A 21,004-nucleotide genomic window follows, 5' to 3' on the forward strand; every position below is an offset into this window, starting at 1 on the left:
ATGAACATCTGAATGACTCAGAGGACAACTGGTGAAAGTGTTGTGGTCAGATGAGACCAAAATGGAGCTCTTTGACATCAACTCAACTCACCGTGTTTGGAGGAGGAGGAATGCTGTCTATGACCCCAAGAACACCATCTCCACCGTCAAACATGGAGGTGGAAACATTATTCTTTGGGGGTGTTTTTCTGCTAAGGGGACAGGACAACTTCACCGCATCAAAGGGACGATGGACGGGGCCATGTACCGTCAAATCTTGGGTGAGAACCTCCTTCCCTCAGCCAGGGCATTGAAAATTGGTCGTGGATGGGTATTCCAGCATGACAATGACCCAAAACACACGGCCAAGGCAACAAAGGACTGGCTCAAGAAGAAGCACATTAAGGTCCTGGAGTGGCCTAGCCAGTCTCCAGACCTTAATCCCATAGAAAATCTGTGGAGGGAGCTGAAGGTTTGAGTTGCCAAACGTCAGCCTCGAAACCTTAATGACTTGGAGAAGATCTGCAAAGAGGAGTGGGACAAAATCCCTCCTGAGATGTGTGCAAACCTAGTGGCCAACTACAAGAAACGTCTGACCTCTGTGATTGCCAACAAGGGTTTTGCCACCAAGTACTAAGTCATGTTTTGCAGAGGGGTCAAATACTTATTTCCCTCATTAAAATGCAAATCATTTTATAACATTTTTGACATGCGTTTTTCTGGATTTTTGTTGTTGTTATTCTGTCTCTCATTGTTCAAATAAACCTACTATTAAAATTATAGACTGATCATTTCTTTGTAAGTGGGCAAACGTACAAAATCAGCAGGGGATCAAATACTTTTTCCCCCCACTGTATATATATATATTTTTGTTGTTGTTGTATTTGACCTTTTTCTCCCCAATTTCGTGATATCCAATAGCGATCCAATTACGATCGTCTCATCGCTTCAACTCCCCAACGGGCGAAGGTCGAGTCATATGTCCCATGAAACATGACCCGTCAAACCGCGCTTTTTAAAAATCACCCACCCGCTTAACCAGGAGGCCAGCCGCACCAATGTGTCAGAGGAAACACCGTTCAACTGACGACCGCAGTCAGCCTGCAGGTGCCCGGCCCGCCACAAGGAGTCGCTAGAGCGCAATGAGCCAAGTAAAGCCCCTCGGCCAAACCCTCCCCTAAACCCAGACGACGCTGGGACAATTGTGCGCCGGGTCTGTGGTGACGGGAGGCCGCGTACACAGTATTTTAATGTTCACAGTATTTTACAATGTCCACAGTATTTTAGTGTCGACAGTATTCTACAATGTCCACTGTATTTTAATGTTCACGGTATTCTAGTGTTCACAGTATTTTACAATGTCCACAGTATTTTAATGTTCACAGTATTCTAGTGTTCACAGTATTTTACAATGTCCACAGTATTTTAATGTTCACAGTATTCTAGTGTTCACAGTATTTTACAATGTCCACAGTATTTTAATGTCGACAGTATTCTACAATGTCCAAGGTATTCTAGTGTCCACGGTCCACTCCAAACACAGTTGATGCAACTTGTTATGAGGATGTTCTAGTAAATCAGATAAACTACATTTGTTAGGGGTTAATATATATATATATATATATATATATACCCTTCTCAGTCTGGCTTAGGGTTTTCACTTTTGATTGAACCACTATGTAAACTGTAGTTTGGTACGGAGTTGTGAAGTGAGAAAATCCAGTTGACATTCCGCATCTTTTACTGTAGACCAAGTGAAATCCATAACACCAAAGTCCAGTCCACCTTTTACTGTAGACCACCAAGTGAAATCCATGACACCAAAAATCCAGTCCATCTTTTACTGTAGACCACCAAGTGAAATCCATAACACCAAAAATCCAGTCCATCTTTTACTGTAGACCACCAAGTGAAATCCATAACAACAAAAATCCAGTCCATATTTTACTGTAAACCACCAAGTGAAATCCATATTTTCCAACCAGGTTACTGTAGTATGACATCATTCAAAAACAAATGAACGGAACCACTTATTGATGTAATTTTATTGAGCCACTGGTCAAATAAGCATTCACGTTGTCATTATATTGTAAAAGATGACCATGTTCTTTAACAAACACAATATACAGATTAACCTGTATTTGTCATGTAAAATATGATACTTTACTCAGGGATAATTCTAATCAAAACTTCACCATGTGAATGAATACACTATCATGATGACTAACACGTGTGTGTGTGTGTGTGTGTGTGTGTGTGTGTGTGTGTGTGTGTGTGTGTATGTGTGTGTGTGTGCGTTTGCCTGGCAAATAACAACTCTAGCTATGCCTCTGCCTCCCCCCCCCCCATCTTTAGTGTGAAATGAAATAACCGATAATGAAATAACCTGTAATGAAATAACCTGTAGCCAAAGACAGTGCTGGAACGTTGGACATTCAACATGGATAAGCATCAGAGAAACAGCATTTAACAATACAAATACAGAAAATAATTTAGTTGAACTTAACAGTGCTCTTCTATTCAGTTGACCTCGTATGATTAAAAACGGAAACTAAAGTTCTTCTCAGACATGGAGTACTTTTAGCCTGATTCCCAGATTGGTTTGTGTCGTCTTGATAACTTACAACACAAAATGACAGAAATGGGAGTTGGTAATAACAGCACAAACCGATCTGGGACTCGGGCTAGAGTTGTCCTGTCGTAAGTACCACAACTCTTGAGAGCGTAAAATTCTTCTGAACACCTTAATAAACATAACATGCTTCTATTAAAATAAAACATTATTTTCTAGAGTCCCAAATGGCACCCTATTCTTTACAGAGGGCACTACTTTTGACTAGAGCCTATAAGGCCCTGGTCTAAAGTAGTGCACTAAATAAGGATAGGGGATAGTTTGCTATTTGGGATGCAACCTTAAAAATCAGTTTCAGGTCCTTTGGATAACAGTAAAACCTGCTTTCAAATTCCCTCAAGAGTAACCACCAAAAACACAAGTTTCCTTTCTTCTGCAATTGCACGATAGTCTCTTTCTTACCCAACGTGCCTTGGGGTATAGCTACATCACGTTGCCCTTCCATCCGATGGACCCGACCAAAACACGTTGTCATTGATCATTGCGAGGAGTCTCCCATCAGGTGGATAATGAGTTCGTAGGTGGAGAGGACGATGGCTGTGTTGGGGATCTGTCTGATAAGCTGAGGAATGAGTCCTCTGTAAAAAGCAGCGTAGCCCTCCTCCACTGCAACCAACCGTGCTGTCTGGAAGAAGTACTGATATTTGCTGCCCTCTTCTCGCAGCCTTGTCCGAATCACCTCTGACGAAGGGAGACAAGAGTTAGAAGGTGATTTTGAATGCAGTTTACAGAGTATTTGACCAAAGATGGAAGGTATGTGGGGAGTTTTTCTAAAAGGCTGTTTACTCAAAAAGGTCAAGTCTGTAGCTTTCTGGGTGACCCAACCAAATTCACAAAGAAATGTGAGTTATAGATCTGTCATTCTCATTGAAAACAAGTCTAATAAGCTGTAGATCCATTCTAGATCCATTCTACTTTTTTTTAAAGTCTAGCTTTGGTTTTGTACACCGGCTTCAAAACAGCTTTAAAATGGATGTTTTGGGTTATTGAAAAGAGATTTCACAGGGGTTTAGATTCTCTACACTCCTTGTTTTGTCACAAACTGAAATTAGGTGAACATGATAGAATTCTGAGTCATGGTGTGTGTTTGCTTATTCCCACAGTAGACTAGATGGCCGTTGATTGGACCGTTGTCATTTAACAGCTACGGTTCGGCCTCCAACGTCAATGTGCATTTTATTTACTACCCATTAACCCCACGCTTACCGTGTGGGTAGGCTATGCAGGAAGCACAACCCTTAGCGAAGGCTGCCGCCATCATCAAGCCTAGGAAGTCCGACGCCCTTTTATCCGTCTCGCTGTTTGGCGACGTGAAGCGCGCTTCGTTCAGGCGTTTCTTCAGCGTCTCGTAGATGAGGAAACAGATCATGGTTTCGGAAATGCCAGCGTAGGACGCCGTCAGGCCCCGGTAGAAACCTCTCATGCCCTCTGTGTTGTAAACGTAACGGGCACACTGCAGCGCGTTTGTCTTCTTCTCCCCTCGAGCCCTGGAGGAAATTATCGGAGGTTAGATTAGACTGAAAGAAAAAAAAATTCCAGTAGGAACTTAAAATTCGTGGAAACCAGAAGAAAAACACAAAACAGAGTGGTACTATTTGAACCAATAGGAAATACTTGTTTTGCTCCAGGTTGCTATGGAGCGTCTCAATGCGGGGCTCCCGAGTGGCACAGCGATCTAAGGCACTGCATCTCAGTGCTAGAGGCATCACTACAGATACCGGTTCGAATCCAGGCTGTATCATAACCGGCTGTGATTGGGACCCCCATAGGGCGGCACACATTGGGGCAAGTGTCGTACGGGTTTGGACAGGGTAGGCCGTCATTGTAAATAAGAATTTGTTCTTAACTGACTTGCCTAGTTAACTAAAGAAATGCACCAGGTTTTTGTTTAGCTCCAGTTTGCTATGGTGTCCCCTAAAGCACCAGGTGTAGAGGTGTCCCCTAAAGCACCAGGTGTAGAGGTGTCCCCTAAAGCACCAGGTGTAGAGGTGTCCCCTAAAGCACCAGGTGTATGGTGCCCCCTAAAGCACCAGGTGTAGAGGTGTATGGTGCCCCCTAAAGCACCAGGTGTCGAGGTGTATGGTGTCCCCTAAAGCACCAGGTGTAGAGGTGTCCCCTAAAGCACCAGGTGTAGAGGTGTCCCCTAAAGCACCAGGTGTAGAGGTGCCCCCTAAAGCACCAGGTGTAGAGGTGTCCCCTAATGCACCAGGTGTAGAGGTGTATGGTGTGCCCTAATGCACCAGGTGTAGAGGTGTCCCCTAATGCACCAGGTGTAGAGGTGTCCCCTAAAGCACCAGGTGTAGAGGTGTATGGTGCCCCCTAAAGCACCAGGTGTAGAGGTGTCCCCTAAAGCACCAGGTGTAGAGGTGTATGGTGCCCCCTAAAGCACCAGGTGTAGAGGTGTATGGTGTCCCCTAAAGCACCAGGTGTAGAGGTGTCCCCTAATGCACCAGGTGTAGAGGTGTCCCCTAAAGCACCAGGTGTAGAGGTGTCCCCTAAAGCACCAGGTGTAGAGGTGTCCCCTAAAGCACCAGGTGTATGGTGCCCCCTAAAGCACCAGGTGTAGAGGTGTATGGTGCCCCCTAAAGCACCAGGTGTAGAGGTGTATGGTGTCCCCTAAAGCACCAGGTGTCGAGGTGTATGGTGTCCCCTAAAGCACCAGGTGTAGAGGTGTCCCCTAAAGCACCAGGTGTAGAGGTGTCCCCTAAAGCACCAGGTGTAGAGGTGCCCCCTAAAGCACCAGGTGTAGAGGTGTCCCCTAATGCACCAGGTGTAGAGGTGTATGGTGTGCCCTAATGCACCAGGTGTAGAGGTGTCCCCTAATGCACCAGGTGTAGAGGTGTCCCCTAAAGCACCAGGTGTAGAGGTGTATGGTGCCCCCTAAAGCACCAGGTGTAGAGGTGTCCCCTAAAGCACCAGGTGTAGAGGTGTATGGTGCCCCCTAAAGCACCAGGTGTAGAGGTGTATGGTGTCCCCTAAAGCACCAGGTGTAGAGGTGTCCCCTAATGCACCAGGTGTAGAGGTGTCCCCTAAAGCACCAGGTGTAGAGGTGTCCCCTAAAGCACCAGGTGTAGAGGTGTATGGTGCCCCCTAAAGCACCAGGTGTAGATGTGTATGGTGCCCCCTAAAGCACCAGGTGTAGAGGTGTCCCCTAATGCACCAGGTGTAGAGGTGTATGGTGTCCCCTAAAGCACCAGGTGTAGAGGTGTCCCCTAAAGCACCAGGTGTAGAGGTGTCCCCTAAAGCACCAGGTGTATGGTGCCCCCTAAAGCACCAGGTGTAGAGGTGCCCCCTAAAGCACCAGGTGTAGAGGTGTCCCCTAAAGCACCAGGTGTAGAGGTGTATGGTGTCCCCTAAAGCACCAGGTGTATGGTGCCCCCTAAAGCACCAGGTGTAGAGGTGTCCCCTAAAGCACCAGGTGTATGGTGCCCCCTAAAGCACCAGGTGTAGAGGTATCCCCTAAAGCACCAGGTGTAGAGGTGTCCCCTAAAGCACCAGGTGTATGGTGTCCCCTAAAGCACCAGGTGTAGAGGTGTATGGTGCCCCCTAAAGCACCAGGTGTAGAGGTGTCCCCTAAAGCACCAGGTGTAGAGGTGTATGGTGCCCCCTAAAGCACAAGGTGTAGAGGTGTCCCCTAAAGCACCAGGTGTAGAGGTGTCCCCTAAAGCACCAGGTGTAGAGGTGTCCCCTAATGCACCAGGTGTAGAGGTGTCCCCTAATGCACAAGGTGTAGAGGTGTCCCCTAAAGCACCAGGTGTAGAGGTGTCCCCTAAAGCACCAGGTGTATGGTGTCCCCTAAAGCACCAGGTGTAGAGGTGTCCCCTAAAGCACCAGGTGTAGAGGTGTCCCCTAATGCACCAGGTGTAGAGGTGTCCCCTAAAGCACCAGGTGTAGAGGTGTCCCCTAAAGCACCAGGTGTATGGTGTCCCCTAAAGCACCAGGTGTAGAGGTGTCCCCTAATGCACCAGGTGTAGAGGTGTATGGTGTCCCCTAAAGCACCAGGTGTAGAGGTGTCCCCTAAAGCACCAGGTGTAGAGGTGTCCCCTAATGCACCAGGTGTAGAGGTGCCCCCTAAAGCACCAGGTGTAGAGGTGTATGGTGTCCCCTAAAGCACCTGGTGTATTGGTGTCCCCTAATGCACCAGGTGGAGAGGTGTATGGTGTCCCCTAAAGCACCAGGTGTAGAGGTGTAGAGGTGTCCCCTAAAGCACCAGGTGTAGAGGTGTCCCCTAATGCACCAGGTGTAGAGGTGTCCCCTAAAGCACCAGGTGTAGAGGTGTCCCCTAAAGCACCAGGTGTAGAGGTGTCCCCTAAAGCACCAGGTGTATGGTGCCCCCTAAAGCACCAGGTGTAGAGGTGTCCCCTAAAGCACCAGGTGTAGAGGTGTCCCCTAAAGCACCAGGTGTAGAGGTGTATGGTGCCCCCTAAAGCACCAGGTGTAGAGGTGTCCCCTAAAGCACCAGGTGTAGAGGTGTCCCCTAAAGCACCAGGTGTATGGTGCCCCCTAATGCACCAGGTGTAGAGGTGTATGGTGTCCCCTAAAGCACCAGGTGTAGAGGTGTCCCCTAAAGCACCAGGTGTAGAGGTGTCCCCTAAAGCACCAGGTGTAGAGGTGTCCCCTAAAGCACCAGGTGTAGAGGTGTCCCTTAATGCACCAGGTGTAGAGGTGTATGGTGCCCCCTAAAGCACCAGGTGTAGAGGTGCCCCCTAATGCACCAGGTGTAGAGGTGTCCCCTAAAGCACCAGGTGTATGGTACCCCCTAATGCACCAGGTGTAGAGGTGTATGGTGTCCCCTAAAGCACCAGGTGTAGAGGTGTATGGTGTCCCCTAAAGCACCAGGTGTCGAGGTGTATGGTGCCCCCTAAAGCACCAGGTGTAGAGGTGTCCCCTAAAGCACCAGGTGTAGAGGTGTCCCCTAAAGCACCAGGTGTAGAGGTGTCCCCTAAAGCACCAGGTGTAGAGGTGTCAGGAGCACAACAGCTAGTCAACACCTCACCAAACACATCAGTTGTTGTGTGGAAAAGTCAGCATACCTCAGACTCCAGTCAAATATGGAGTCTGTGGTACAAGCATTTCGCTACACCCGCAATAACATCTGCTATACACCTGTATGTGACCAATAACATCTGTTAAACACGTGTATGTGACCAATAACATCTGTTAAACACGTGTATGTGACCAATAACATCTGCTAAACACGTGTATGTGACCAATAACATCTGTTAAACACGTGTATGTGACCAATAACATCTGCTAAACACATGTATGTGACCAATAACATCTGTTAAACACGTGTATGTGACCAATAACATCTGCTAAACACGTGTATGTGACCAATAACATCTGCTAAACACGTGTATGTGACCAATAACAGCTGTTAAACACGTGTATGTGACCAATAACATCTGCTAAACACGTGTATGTGACCAATAACATCTGCTAAACACGTGTACGTGACCAATAACAGCTGTTAAACACTTGTACGTGACCAATAACATCTGCTAAACACGTGTACGTGACCAATAACAGCTGTTAAACACGTGTACGTGACCAATAACAGCTGTTAAACACGTGTACGTGACTTGAATGCGTTTTCTCTCAGACAATACATCCTATATTCCATTTCCTTTCTCAAATATACATTTCAGTACATCTTTTTTTTTTTTAGCTTCTTAATACATTTCAAAATATATCTTAGAATAATATTTGATGAATTTTTCCTCCAGCAGTTAACACTAGTTTGAGGGACTAGCTATATGGACAAGTCCAGAGGGTAAACAGGACTCTAGGTCACCAGTTCACCTGCTTATCCTTGTAACTGACCTCAACACGGTCTCCTCTCTGCTCCAAAATGGCACCCACTTATTCTCTACGTAGGGCACTACTTTTGAATAGGGCTCTGGTCAAAAGTAGTGCCCTACATTAGGGGAATAGGGGATGCAATTTGGTACGCAAGCTGCCGCTTAATATAGCCTCCTCCTCCTCCTCCCACACAGCCTAATGCGTCAGCAGCTTGGGTATTTATGGACCTGCCTGGTCACATGTTAAACCATGCTGCACTGCGTAACACAAGGACAGCACTGCAGCTAAGACGAGGGGCTCGTCAAAGGGCACATTACACGTGGTGGTGACTGGTGGTTAGAACTGTAGTTAGACTAGTTACAGTAACCCTGAAAAAAACAAAAGTACGTACTTTTTCTCCAGCTGCATCCTGGTCTTAACCATCCATACGGGGTTCATGAGGGAGTTTGTAACAAAGGCTGAAACAGGAAGTAGAAACATATAGTTTCATGTCATATCACTGGATGGAACAGGAAAGAGGGACAAGAGAGAGAGAGAGAGAGAGAGAGAGAGACAGATTTAATTTTATATCTCTGGATGGGAGTTCAGGGAAAGAACAAAAGGTCAGGGAGGTCAAATCCTCCAGGATTCCTGACAGAGCAGAAATTAAATTATTATACAACACCTTGTATATAGTGTGCAATGATGTCATCAAGGCAAAGGGCGGCTACACTTTGAAGAATCTCAAATATATTTAGATTTGTTTAACACTTTTTTTGGTTACTACATGATTCCATGTGTTATTTCATAGTTTTAATGTCTTCACTATTATTCTGTCCACGCGTTTTAAGTGAACAAAATTCCACTGTATTTTTTTCTTCATGCTTAGATGCAAATGTTGCTCCTGTTTACACAACAGATATAAAAAACTTTTTTTTTTTGCATAAGGTGGAAGCATTTACATGCCTCCATCGCTTTGCGTTTCATACAGAATGAGGGTGTAGTGCTTCCACAGACACAGGGCTCTACGTCCCAACGTGTTCTGCTTCAGACTGGGTCTCACCTGCAAAGCCAGCTGAGGACATGTGCACCGCTCCACTGTTAGGGACGAAGACACCATTGAACGTCTCTTTCGACTTTTTGTAGGCAGCAAAATAAATAGCTCTGCAAAGACAAAAGACGGAGGGAGGTGAGAAAATGTAAATGACAATTGGTGATAACCCCCTGAACGAATGAATAATGTTCCCATCTTCAGGAGTGTGTGTGTGTGTGTGTGTGTGTGTGTGTGTGTGTGTGTGTGTGTGTGTGTGTTTGTAACATCACGTTTCCCAGAGATGCCTGTGCTGTGAAGCAGCAGTCTTTGACAGAACTAGCCAAACATGCTGTCTGTAGGGGTCCTGTCCAGAGCAGTCTCCTTTCTTTCTGCTATGCATTTGGAACAGCCCATCCCATTCACTCTGTGTTTGTGTGTTTGTGTGTGTGTGTGTGGGGTTCACAGGCATCAGCAGAACGGGCTGAATAAGAACGGAGAGGGAGGACTAGATGGCTGATACTTAGTGAGGACTGTATACTATGTAGTGTACATAAACCCTGGGGTGGAAAAGGGCTCAGGCGTAAAGTCTACATTGGGATCATCCTGTTACCTTCATTAAAGTAAAGAACACCAAGGGCCTGAAGCCGTGTTTTCCTTGCCCCTCTGTCAGTATACAGTATAACCATCCATGTCTGGCGTTCCAATAATATCTCCCTCCACGAATGAAAACAAAAGGATTCCATGAAATATTGACTACTTTTTGTTAATGTTTACATTACCAAGGGTCAATATCTTAACGATGTCACCCTTTATCCCTAGAAAATCAACACTATACTGCAACTCTGTCACTTATAAAGCGGCGTCGTGTTCATCAGAGCACAGTGTAGCAAAACATTTTTTTTTGCGACGGAAAACAAAAGCACGCATTTCTTATTGGACGAGTTCAGATAGAAGCTCTCCATTTTGCGTCTACTGAACAGGCCCCTGCTTTGTTCTCTTCCACCTCACTATTCTGCTCTGCCGTCCTATCGCCACAGGAGGTTACTGGAGCTGCCGTCCTATCCCCACAGGAGGTTACTGGAGCTGCCGTCCTATCCCCACAGGAGGTTACTGGAGCTGCCATCCTATCCCCACAGGAGGTTACTGGAGCTGCCGTCCTATCGCCACAGGAGGTTACTGGAGCTGCCGTCCTATCGCCACAGGAGGTTACTGGAGCTGCCGTCCTATCCCCACAGGAGGTTACTGGAGCTGCCGTCCTATCCCCACAGGAGGTTACTGGAGCTGCCGTCCTATCGCCACAGGAGGTTACTGGAGCTGCCGTCCTATCGCCACAGGAGGTTACTGGAGCTGCCGTCCTATCGCCACAGGAGGTTACTGGAGCTGCCGTCCTATCGCCACAGGAGGTTACTGGAGCTGCCGTCCTATCGCCACAGGAGGTTACTGGAGCTGCCGTCCTATCGCCACAGGAGGTTACTGGAGCTGCCGTCCTATCGCCACAGGAGGTTACTGGAGCTACCATCCTATCCCCACAGGAGGTTACTGGAGCTGCCGTCCTATCCCCACAGGAGGTTACTGGAGCTGCCATCCTATCGCCACAGGAGGTTACTGGAGCTGCCATCCTATCGCCACAGGAGGTTACTGGAGCTGCCGTCCTATCGCCACAGGAGGTTACTGGAGCTGCCATCCTATCGCCACAGGAGGTTACTGGAGCTGCCATCCTATCCCCACAGGAGGTTACTGGAGCTGCCCTCCTATTGCCACAGGAGGTTACTGGAGCTGCCGTCCTATCCCCACAGGAGGTTACTGGAGCTGCCGTCCTATCCCCACAGGAGGTTACTGGAGCTGCCATCCTATCCCCACAGGAGGTTACTGGAGCTGCCATCCTATCGCCACAGGAGGTTACTGGAGCTGCCGTCCTATCCCCACAGGAGGTTACTGGAGCTGCCGTCCTATCGCCACAGGAGGTTACTGGAGCTGCCGTCCTATCCCCACAGGAGGTTACTGGAGCTGCCATCCTATCGCCACAGGAGGTTACTGGAGCTGCCGTCCTATCGCCACAGGAGGTTACTGGAGCTGCCATCCTATCGCCACAGGAGGTTACTGGAGCTGCCGTCCTATCGCCACAGGAGGTTACTGGAGCTGCCGTCCTATCGCCACAGGAGGTTACTGGAGCTGCCGTCCTATCCCCACAGGAGGTTACTGGAGCTGCCCTCCTATTGCCACAGGAGGTTACTGGAGCTGCCGTCCTATCGCCACAGGAGGTTACTGGAGCTGCCGTCCTATCGCCACAGGAGGTTACTGGAGCTGCCGTCCTATCGCCACAGGAGGTTACTGGAGCTGCCGTCCTATCGCCACAGGAGGTTACTGGAGCTGCCGTCCTATCCCCACAGGAGGTTACTGGAGCTGCCATCCTATCCCCACAGGAGGTTACTGGAGCTGTCGTCCTATCCCCACAGGAGGTTACTGGAGCTGCCGTCCTATCGCCACAGGAGGTTACTGGAGCTGCCGTCCTATCGCCACAGGAGGTTACTGGAGCTGCCGTCCTATCGCCACAGGAGGTTACTGGAGCTGCCATCCTATCCCCACAGGAGGTTACTGGAGCTGCCATCCTATCCCCACAGGAGGTTACTGGAGCTGCCCTCCTATTGCCACAGGAGGTTACTGGAGCTGCCATCCTATCCCCACAGGAGGTTACTGGAGCTGCCATCCTATCGCCACAGGAGGTTACTGGAGCTGCCGTCCTATCGCCACAGGAGGTTACTGGAGCTGCCGTCCTATCGCCACAGGAGGTTACTGGAGCTGCCATCCTATCCCCACAGGAGGTTACTGGAGCTGCCGTCCTATCGCCACAGGAGGTTACTGGAGCTGCCATCCTATCGCCACAGGAGGTTACTGGAGCTGCCGTCCTATCGCCACAGGAGGTTACTGGAGCTGCCGTCCTATCGCCACAGGAGGTTACTGGAGCTACCATCCTATCCCCACAGGAGGTTACTGGAGCTGCCGTCCTATCCCCACAGGAGGTTACTGGAGCTGCCATCCTATCGCCACAGGAGGTTACTGGAGCTGCCATCCTATCGCCACAGGAGGTTACTGGAGCTGCCGTCCTATCGCCACAGGAGGTTACTGGAGCTGCCATCCTATCGCCACAGGAGGTTACTGGAGCTGCCATCCTATCCCCACAGGAGGTTACTGGAGCTGCCCTCCTATTGCCACAGGAGGTTACTGGAGCTGCCATCCTATCCCCACAGGAGGTTACTGGAGCTGCCATCCTATCGCCACAGGAGGTTACTGGAGCTGCCGTCCTATCGCCACAGGAGGTTACTGGAGCTGCCATCCTATCGCCACAGGAGGTTACTGGAGTTGTCGTCCTATCGCCACAGGAGGTTACTGGAGCTGCCGTCCTATCGCCACAGGAGGTTACTGGAGCTGCCATCCACATTAGTGATTGGAGGATTGGTAACCAGATGCTCAAGTTAACGGAAAGAAGACTTTCTAGGTGTTACACGGGTCCAGTAGATTATTGGCCTTTCATTTTAAGAAAAGGCTAACTATTTCCCCATATCCTTAGGAGATAGTTAGATTAGAAAACATAAATAATAATAACTGGAACCAGGTTGGGGTAATCTGGGCCTTTTGCACCAACACAGTGAAACAAAGGACAACCATGTTATTAGGAAATGGTGTTGCCTTAAGATATTGTTACCGCCCAGTTGTTTAAGTCTAACCATCTGTCAATTGAGATGGCATGGTGTGTGTGTGTGTGTGTGTGTGTGTGTGTGTGTGTGTGTGTGTGTGTGTGTGTGTGTGTGTGTGTGTGTGTGATGTTAGTGCACACAGAAAGTTAGAAACACATCCACACCCAAAACATGACTTCCACCAAATCCACCCTGTTAAATGCAGTGTTGAATGTAAGACTGCAAAGTGGGCTTACCTTGAAGGGGCGACACCGACAAGATTTGGACCCAGTCCCCGGAAAAGAGACCTTGGACCCTCTTTTTCTAGAATTGACCTAGAATGTTAAAGAAGAAAAATAAAAAAATAACCAAATCAATTTTCCATTGAACTTTGATTTCTTAAAAGTTTATTCTTACTGTGATGAATCTTTTTTTTTTTTGCAGAAGATTCTTCTGAGTTTGTTCCGTACAATTCAATTTGTGAGAATCTATATCTATAGGATGACTTGTTGACGTGTATTCAGTAGTGAGGGACAACAGTGGTAGGTTTAACAGCAGCCAAGGCAATGTCAGATTAACTGAAGCTCAGTGTACGAAATGTTCTCTGCTATCTTCTTCACTTATCCCCAGCATTGACCCCTGCCCTCTGACAGATGTCACACACACACACACACACACACACACACACACACACACACACACACACACACACACACACACACACACACACACACACACATTTATGACCCTAGGAAAGGATGACCTTTATGCCAGTAGCTGACAAACCGTTATGAGCTAGGTGGGTGGACACACCGACAGGTATGAGCCAGGTGGGTGGACCCAACGACAGGTATGAGCCAGGTGGGTGGACCCACCGACAGGTATGAGCCAGGTGGGTGGACCCAACGACAGGTATGAGCCAGGTGGGTGGACCCACCGACAGGTATGAGCCAGGTGGGTGGACCCACCGACAGGTATGAGCCAGGTGGGTGGACCCACCGACAGGTATGAGCCAGGTGGGTGGACCCACCGACCGGTACAACAGGTCAGCTAATGCATAAGTCCCGCTTTCTGCTATAAGGCACAGCTGTTTTCTAGGACAATGTTGCTCGCACCTATTGCCCCTCCCTCCCACTGTAAGTTGGACTAAAAGAAAAACACCGTTCAGGTCAAGTAAATAAAGCAAATGTTACTACGCGGCACAATACAGACTTACAGAACTAGTTATATCGTCAAAGTAAAGACGACAACTACATTCGAGAAAAAAAAAACAAGGATTTTGAATACAACAATGATTGGCTAAATGAATCAAAACAGATACTTGAAGGCTGTTGTGTAACTTAGAATGTCAATGGCTCATGTCCAAACTGCACTGGGTGAACCGGTTGACAATATTATTTGAGCCAATCATCCATCCAGTGGGAGTCCTGCCCACACTGGTTCAGTCAGTCAGCCAAAGGCCTCAAGCTCTAAACCCTTGGAAGTGAGAAACATGAGAAACCCCAGAGCACAGCAGAAGTGGTCAATTCAGCACAGCTTCCTCTTCGTGTTCAATTTGGCAGAGGCACAGTGACACCGTCATTCTCACACCGTCTGTGGACTGAGGCAACCCTGCTTGCTTCCTGCCCCCAAAAAAACAGGCTCTGGGCCTCAGGCGAGGGACATTTCCACAGGTGGCATCAGCACTTACATAAGTGTCCTCACTGTACATGTGTGTCCTTGCCTGCCTCCCTAGTAGTAAAACACATTCCCAACATGCTCTGTGGTGTAGGCGCCAATGTGTCTGTGCTCCCCACAGCTGGCAAAGAGAGCTTAGATCAGAGCAGGAATCTCAGTCTTTAATCTCAAGTACTTCTTTATATAAGATTAATTTATACTGAACAAAAATATAAAAACACAAATGTTGGTCCCATGTTTCATGACCTGAAATAAAAGATCTCAGAAAAATGTCCATATGCAAAAACAGCTTATTTCTCTCAAATGTTGTGCACAAATTTGTTTACATCTGTTAGTGAGCATTTCTCCTTTGCTGAGATAATCCATCCACCTGACAGGTGTGACATATCAAGAAGCTGATTTTAAAAAAGCATGATCATTATACAGGTGCACCTTGTGCTGGGGACAATAAAAACAACTAAAATGTGCAGTTTTGTCACACAACACAACGCCACAAATGTCTCAAGTTGAGAGAGCGTGCAATTGGCATGCTGACTGCAGGAATGTCCACCAGAGCTGTTGCCAGAGAATTTATAATGTTTCTTCTCTACCATAAGCTGCTTTCAACGTCGTTTTAGAGAATTTGGCAATACGTCCATCCGGATTCTTCACCTACGGGACTATCAGAGACCATGAAAACTGTGGGTTTGCACAACCTGAAGAATATCTGCAAAAAAAAACTGTCAGAAACCACATCCACTGACAGCTGGAACAGCGGGCATCTGGCAATCAGGAGAGTACTATACCAAGTGGATCGGTAATTACATTGTTATGGGTAGGGAACGCAGGTGGTGAAAGTTGATAACATCCTGGTCCTACATGAGGCTGTGGTATTAGTTCTTCCTGCTGTGGCGTTGTTTACTTGTCTCCTTCGATAGACGGGTGGGTTGTTTATCCCAAAAATAAAAACAATGCGTGCGTAACCGTGGTGTAAAACAGGCAGTGTTGGCTTAGAATCAAAGGATCGTTGACGTCATGGAAACTATATTTTCTCTCCATGGTAACAACTATATCAAGCACGTGGTTTCCATGTAGTTAATGCCATTTCATTTGCTCCGTTCCGACCATTATTACGAGCTGTCCTCCCCTCAGCAGCTTCCTGTGCCCCCTCACTTATACGAGCCCCTTACCGTAAGACCCATAGTTGAGACTGTCCCCACGTTAATTGAGCTCGCCAGCTTGTAGCCCTAAAAACCAGAAATGAGTTACCTCATGTTTGGTTCAGCCATTCCTATGGGGAAAGAATAGGGTTTTTGGGATAGACGACGATAATAAGGTCTGAGGTAAACACAGGCTTAGGAGATCTGATACGTTTTGTTCTTTGTCATAATAAGGGTTAGTTAACATGACCTTTATAAGTTATGAAGCCTTCATGTTTTGTTCTATGAGATAATATCAGTCAGTTAACATGACCTCTATGAATGATGAAGCCTTTATGTGAGCTTCAAAATTCACAAAAAGTGACGTTAGCTGATGTAGCTTAATCTCATAGAACAAAACATATACGATGTCCTAAACCTGTGTTTACCTCAAACCTTATTTTCAGCAATTATCCAAAAACGCCATTCATTTTCCCCGTAGGCTTTGTCCAACGAACAATGGAGGAGTGCCTACAAAAAGACGCCATTACCATTTCCCTCTATTATAAGAAGGACAACCCCTTACCGTAAAAGCCATTATAGACTAGCCCCACACTAATAAGAAGAAAAGGGACAACCCCTTACCGTAAGACCTGCAGCAGGCCAGGTGGTGTAATGGTGCCCGAGCCTGGTCTGATGACCCCAGTACCATTGAGCGTGCCCAGTTGGACCTGGAACATGGGCCGGAGCGTGATGCCTGACGACTGCAACCTGGTCTTCAGCACCTCCAGAGGACAAGTCACAATGGCTCCCACCGTGCCACTACATCTGCAGAGAGGAAGATGAAAAATATGTTGACAATATTTCTATAACACAGTAACAACAATATATAGGTCAGGCCTTTTAAGTCATCTGTACTACATCTTTACTGAGAAGAGGAAAACGCATCAATATGACATTATTAATAAAATGATTAACATGGCGGAGGACAATAGAGACAGAGCTCCAGTAACCTGTGTAAAAGATGACCATAGACCGCCAGAAGTGGAGAATGTTTGCTGACAAATGAGTGACCAGGTATTTTATGTGTCAGTGGTAGAATACAAAATAAGGCATTCCTATAGCCCAGGGGTGGACAACTCGAGTCCCCGAGGGCCCGATGGACGTAACACTTTTTCTACATATCTAACAAAACAAACCTGATTAATTTAAACTTTCTAAAAATGAAGTTCATGATTAGGTGATTATTGGAGTCAGGTGTGTTAGCTGGGCCTGGGGTAAAAAAAAACGTGTCACCCAATTAGACCATCGAGGACTGGAATTACCCACCCTTGCTATATCCTAGCCTAATAGACGTTTAAATATCCAAACCATGCAGTTTTGTTGATTTATGACCGTAACAAGTGAGGGATAGTCTCGAGTGACATCATAATATACCCGTCTACAACCTCCTGTCCATCCAAGACAAGTTCAGTCGGGATAGACAGAATCAGATCAGTTTAGCATAAGCTTCGTCTAGTGTGTCAACCTGTACTGTCTGCCCTGTACTCTTTGTCTAAAGGGCAGGTCAACTGCCAAATGCAAGGGATTCCAATTCCTAACACCCAGCTAGACATCCATTCACTGTTCTCATGTCATTTCTCCTAGCGGCCTGGGACACTATAAGATAAGATACTGTGTATGATACAGAGTCACATAACCCTACGCACCCTTGGGAACTAACCCTAATATGGCTACAGGCCAGATACCCTGATTGACACTCAAAGTTAAATGTTTACATTTGAAACTACCACTCACTGGGCATTCATTTACAAATGAAGGGACTGTGAGAGTCCTATGTAAATATAGACTAGTTCTCAATGTCATGCCTGGAAAGTGCACTGCACCATGGCAGCCTATGCAAAGTACCAGGGCCTGCAGGACAAGTGAAACTAGATTTAGGATCTAAAGCAAAAATAAAGTAGTACTGTCCGAAATGATAGAGGAAACTAATCTGTTTTGCTCCAGTCTACTGTAGATACACAATGGGGTGTGTGAAGTAGCTACTAATCTTTATTTTATCTGTAGTATCATATCATGATATGACAAATAATGTTATTATCATCATTCTGGTACTTCTTGTCATTGGCTTTGATATTCAGACACACACACACACACACACACGATATACTGCTTATGACTGGGATTTCTATTCCTCTGTGGGATTAATATAGTTTCAGTGTGTAGTAAATGCAATATCAGCGCTAGGTATTGAATGGTGCTTTCCCAAATGTCAACAGCTGTCAATGGTTAAAGATGGTTGGACTTGCTCTCTCATGACTTGCTAGCTAGTGTAGCTAGCTATATATTAGCAAACATACATTTTAGGATGGGTACATTAATTAAGATCCTCTTTCATGTCTCCCCTCTATGGCAGAAAATAATGTTTTCTATATGTATATAGTTTAGAGTCCACCATTCTAAGCTGCAGTAGCTAACATGAGACCGTTTGCTAGTTTAGCACTTTGCATGGTCAATAATCAGGGTTTCCCCAAACTCTGCTCTGTGGCCCCCTTCCCCCCTTGGTGCACGTTGGGGGGGTTTTGTTTTGTCCAAGCGCTACACAGCAGATTCAAATAACCAACTCATCATCAAACTTTGTTTTTTTCAATCGGCTATGTAGTGTTAGGACAAAAAACAAAACATGCACGGCGCCCAGAACCTACTTTGGGAAACCCTCATGAAAATAAAAAACGATAATTAATTATATATATATATATTTTTTTTAAAGTTAAGGTTAGAAGTATGGTTAGGTTTAAAATCTGATTTTACTAAGATACATTTTTTTAGAAATAGGCAGTTTTTGTGGCAACCGTGTAACTTTAATGCGAGTCAGAAAGACTGCGCCACTTGCCATCTAAGGCCACATCAAATGAAAACATTCATCTTGATGTAACGATGCAGTGTTTATTATATCGCAAGCGTTATCAACTTTAACCCCTAAAGCCAACTCCTCCTTTGGTCGTCTCTCCTTCCAGTTCTCTGCTGCCAACGACTGGAACGAACTACAAAAATCTCTGAAATTGGAAACACTTATCTCCCTCACTAGCTTTAAGCACCAGCTGTCAGAGCAGCTCACAGATCACTGCACCTGTACATAGCCCATCTATAATTTAGCCCAAACAACTACCTCTTCCCCTACTGTATTTATTTATTTTGCTCCTTTGCACCATATTATTTATATTTGAACTTTGAACTTTCTTCAAACTACAAATCTACCATTCCAGTGTTTTTCTTGCTATACTTTATTTACTTTGCCACCATGGCATTTTTTTGCTTTTACCTCCCTTATCTCACATCATTTGCTCACATTGTATATAGTCTTATTTTTTTTCTACTGTATTATTGACTGTATGTTGTTTACTCCATGTGTAACTCTGTGTTGTTGTATGTTGTCGAACTGCTTTGCTTTATCTTGGCCAGGTCGCAATTGTAAATGAGAACTTGTTCTCAACTTGCCTACCTGGTTAAATAAAGGTGAAATAAATAAAAAATAAATAAATAAAATTATAGAAATAGACAGCATCACAAAATGGCTAAGATGCCCACATTTCCTGCATAAAAGTTAGCTAGCTAACTAGCTAGCTATTTAATAAACTGTACATTATCTTCTCAAAGGCATAACATACTTAGCCTTTATTTAAAAAAAATAAAAATAAAAAATATATACTAACAATAAATATATAGCTAGCTAACGTAAATGCTAACGCTTCAGAAATCAATATCCGGTTGATTAGCCGAAGCTAGCTAGCATTGCTAGCAGTGAGAATGACACTATTTGGCCACCTGACATTACATAAACTAGCTTGAACCTGTACATTTGCTTGATGTCCTCTCGTCATATATATATAATAATATATATATATATATATAATAATATATATATATACCTCGTCTCCTCAAACCCAGCCGATACCGGTTCAAACTAAACGGATGATACAGGGTGCGTTCGTTAAAGCATCTGTTATTCTGCGCTCTGAAAAACGGAAGTAGATAGCCGGAGCGAGGTTTTACGAACGCGCCCCCAGTAAAAATATACTAGTTAGCCAGTTTAAAAACAAAAATAAAAAATACTAGTCTGAAACACATTGACATTGTACACCATTTACAGTTAGCTAACTAACCGCATGTTGTAGCTAGCTAGCTAGCTAGCTAGCCCTTCTCACGCCCTCGGGAACGAGAGGCAAATAGCTAGCTACTGTAACTTGCTTTTAAATATTCAGCTATCTAGCTGTCACATTTGAGGAAAAAGGTAGGATAGGATGACTTACCCCCCTGCGAAGAGATGTAATAACGTATTATTATTCTGTGCCATTTTTCTTTTCTTTTTTTTTAAAACACTATAACCATAATCTTATTTTTCTTCCCGTAAATATATTTTTTATAAATCAGAGGCGAGAATGTGGCTTTTCTTGCTCATCAACTGTTCTCCTCCACCCGGCTTTCTCTGAATAGGACCAACTCTGCTGCAACAGCATCTGAAGAGATTAATTAATTTGCGTCATGGGGGCTGGTAGGGGGAGTTGTCAGTGACGTGGGGAGGTCTGACAACACCACAGTCTCTTTTATTTATAAAGAAGATTGACAGAACAGTTGACAACAAAGAGAGATTAATAGTATCCAATAAACAATGTACTCATCAGTGCTTCTGATGTCCTATTCTACCCTTAGTCAATGTTACTGATAAGAAGAACTTTACAGGTGGAAGCAATTACCATATAACGTTACTTTCACTTAGCCATTGTACTAAGAGAGTACATAAAGGACAGGAGACAGAAATATATCTTAATGCATACAGAGTGATTCAACTAGTGAACACACACAAGGCTAGCTCTAAATCCATAGCTGAAGGGCTACACACCATAGAGAATGATAGAGGCCTCTAGATGTGGATAACCCAACTTTTTGCATGGAAATTGCCATTGAGGGCTTCCACCATTTTAAAGTAGTCAACTGGGTGGGGATTCCTATGGGTTAAGGAAGGATCACTTATTTCCTTCCAGGTCATCAGGAGGGATCAGCCAATTAATTATACTCGTGAGCAAACATTCCATAACTACAGGTGGCTGTA

The 21,004-nt window shown here is 45.7% G+C and overlaps 1 protein-coding gene across 2 annotated transcripts; it reads right to left on the reverse strand.

The window, feature by feature from the left end:
- Positions 1 to 1,806: 1,806 nt before the first annotated feature.
- Positions 1,807 to 20,448, reverse strand: LOC115168700 (solute carrier family 25 member 33). Of its 2 annotated transcripts, none has more exons than XM_029724199.1 (7): positions 20,205 to 20,448; positions 16,540 to 16,722; positions 13,357 to 13,434; positions 9,456 to 9,556; positions 8,805 to 8,871; positions 3,818 to 4,098; positions 1,807 to 3,292 (listed from the first exon to the last, which is right to left on the reverse strand). In XM_029724199.1, exons 1-7 carry the CDS (start codon positions 20,246 to 20,248, stop codon positions 3,090 to 3,092), a joined length of 957 nt encoding a protein of 318 aa, XP_029580059.1. In that variant the 5' UTR covers positions 20,249 to 20,448; the 3' UTR covers positions 1,807 to 3,089. The 2 variants fall into 2 exon arrangements, with proteins under 2 accessions (XP_029580059.1, XP_029580060.1); XM_029724200.1 differs by lacking the exon at positions 20,205 to 20,448 and adding an exon at positions 19,824 to 19,902.
- Positions 20,449 to 21,004: the final 556 nt, after the last annotated feature.

Source organism: Salmo trutta, chromosome 30, assembly GCF_901001165.1.
Source record: "Salmo trutta chromosome 30, fSalTru1.1, whole genome shotgun sequence".
In the NCBI taxonomy this organism is placed as follows: Eukaryota; Metazoa; Chordata; class Actinopteri; order Salmoniformes; family Salmonidae; genus Salmo; species Salmo trutta.

Coding starts and splice junctions, on each gene's coding strand:
- LOC115168700 (XM_029724199.1), bottom strand. CDS start 20,248: ATGGCACAGAATAATAATACGTTATTACATCTCTTCGCAGGGGG. Junction 16,723..20,204: donor TTACATCTCTTCGCAGGGGG/GTAAGTCATCCT, acceptor TCCTCTCTGCAG/ATGTAGTGGCACGGTGGGAG. Junction 8,872..9,455: donor GTCCTCAGCTGGCTTTGCAG/GTGAGACCCAGT, acceptor TTCCTGTTTCAG/CCTTTGTTACAAACTCCCTC.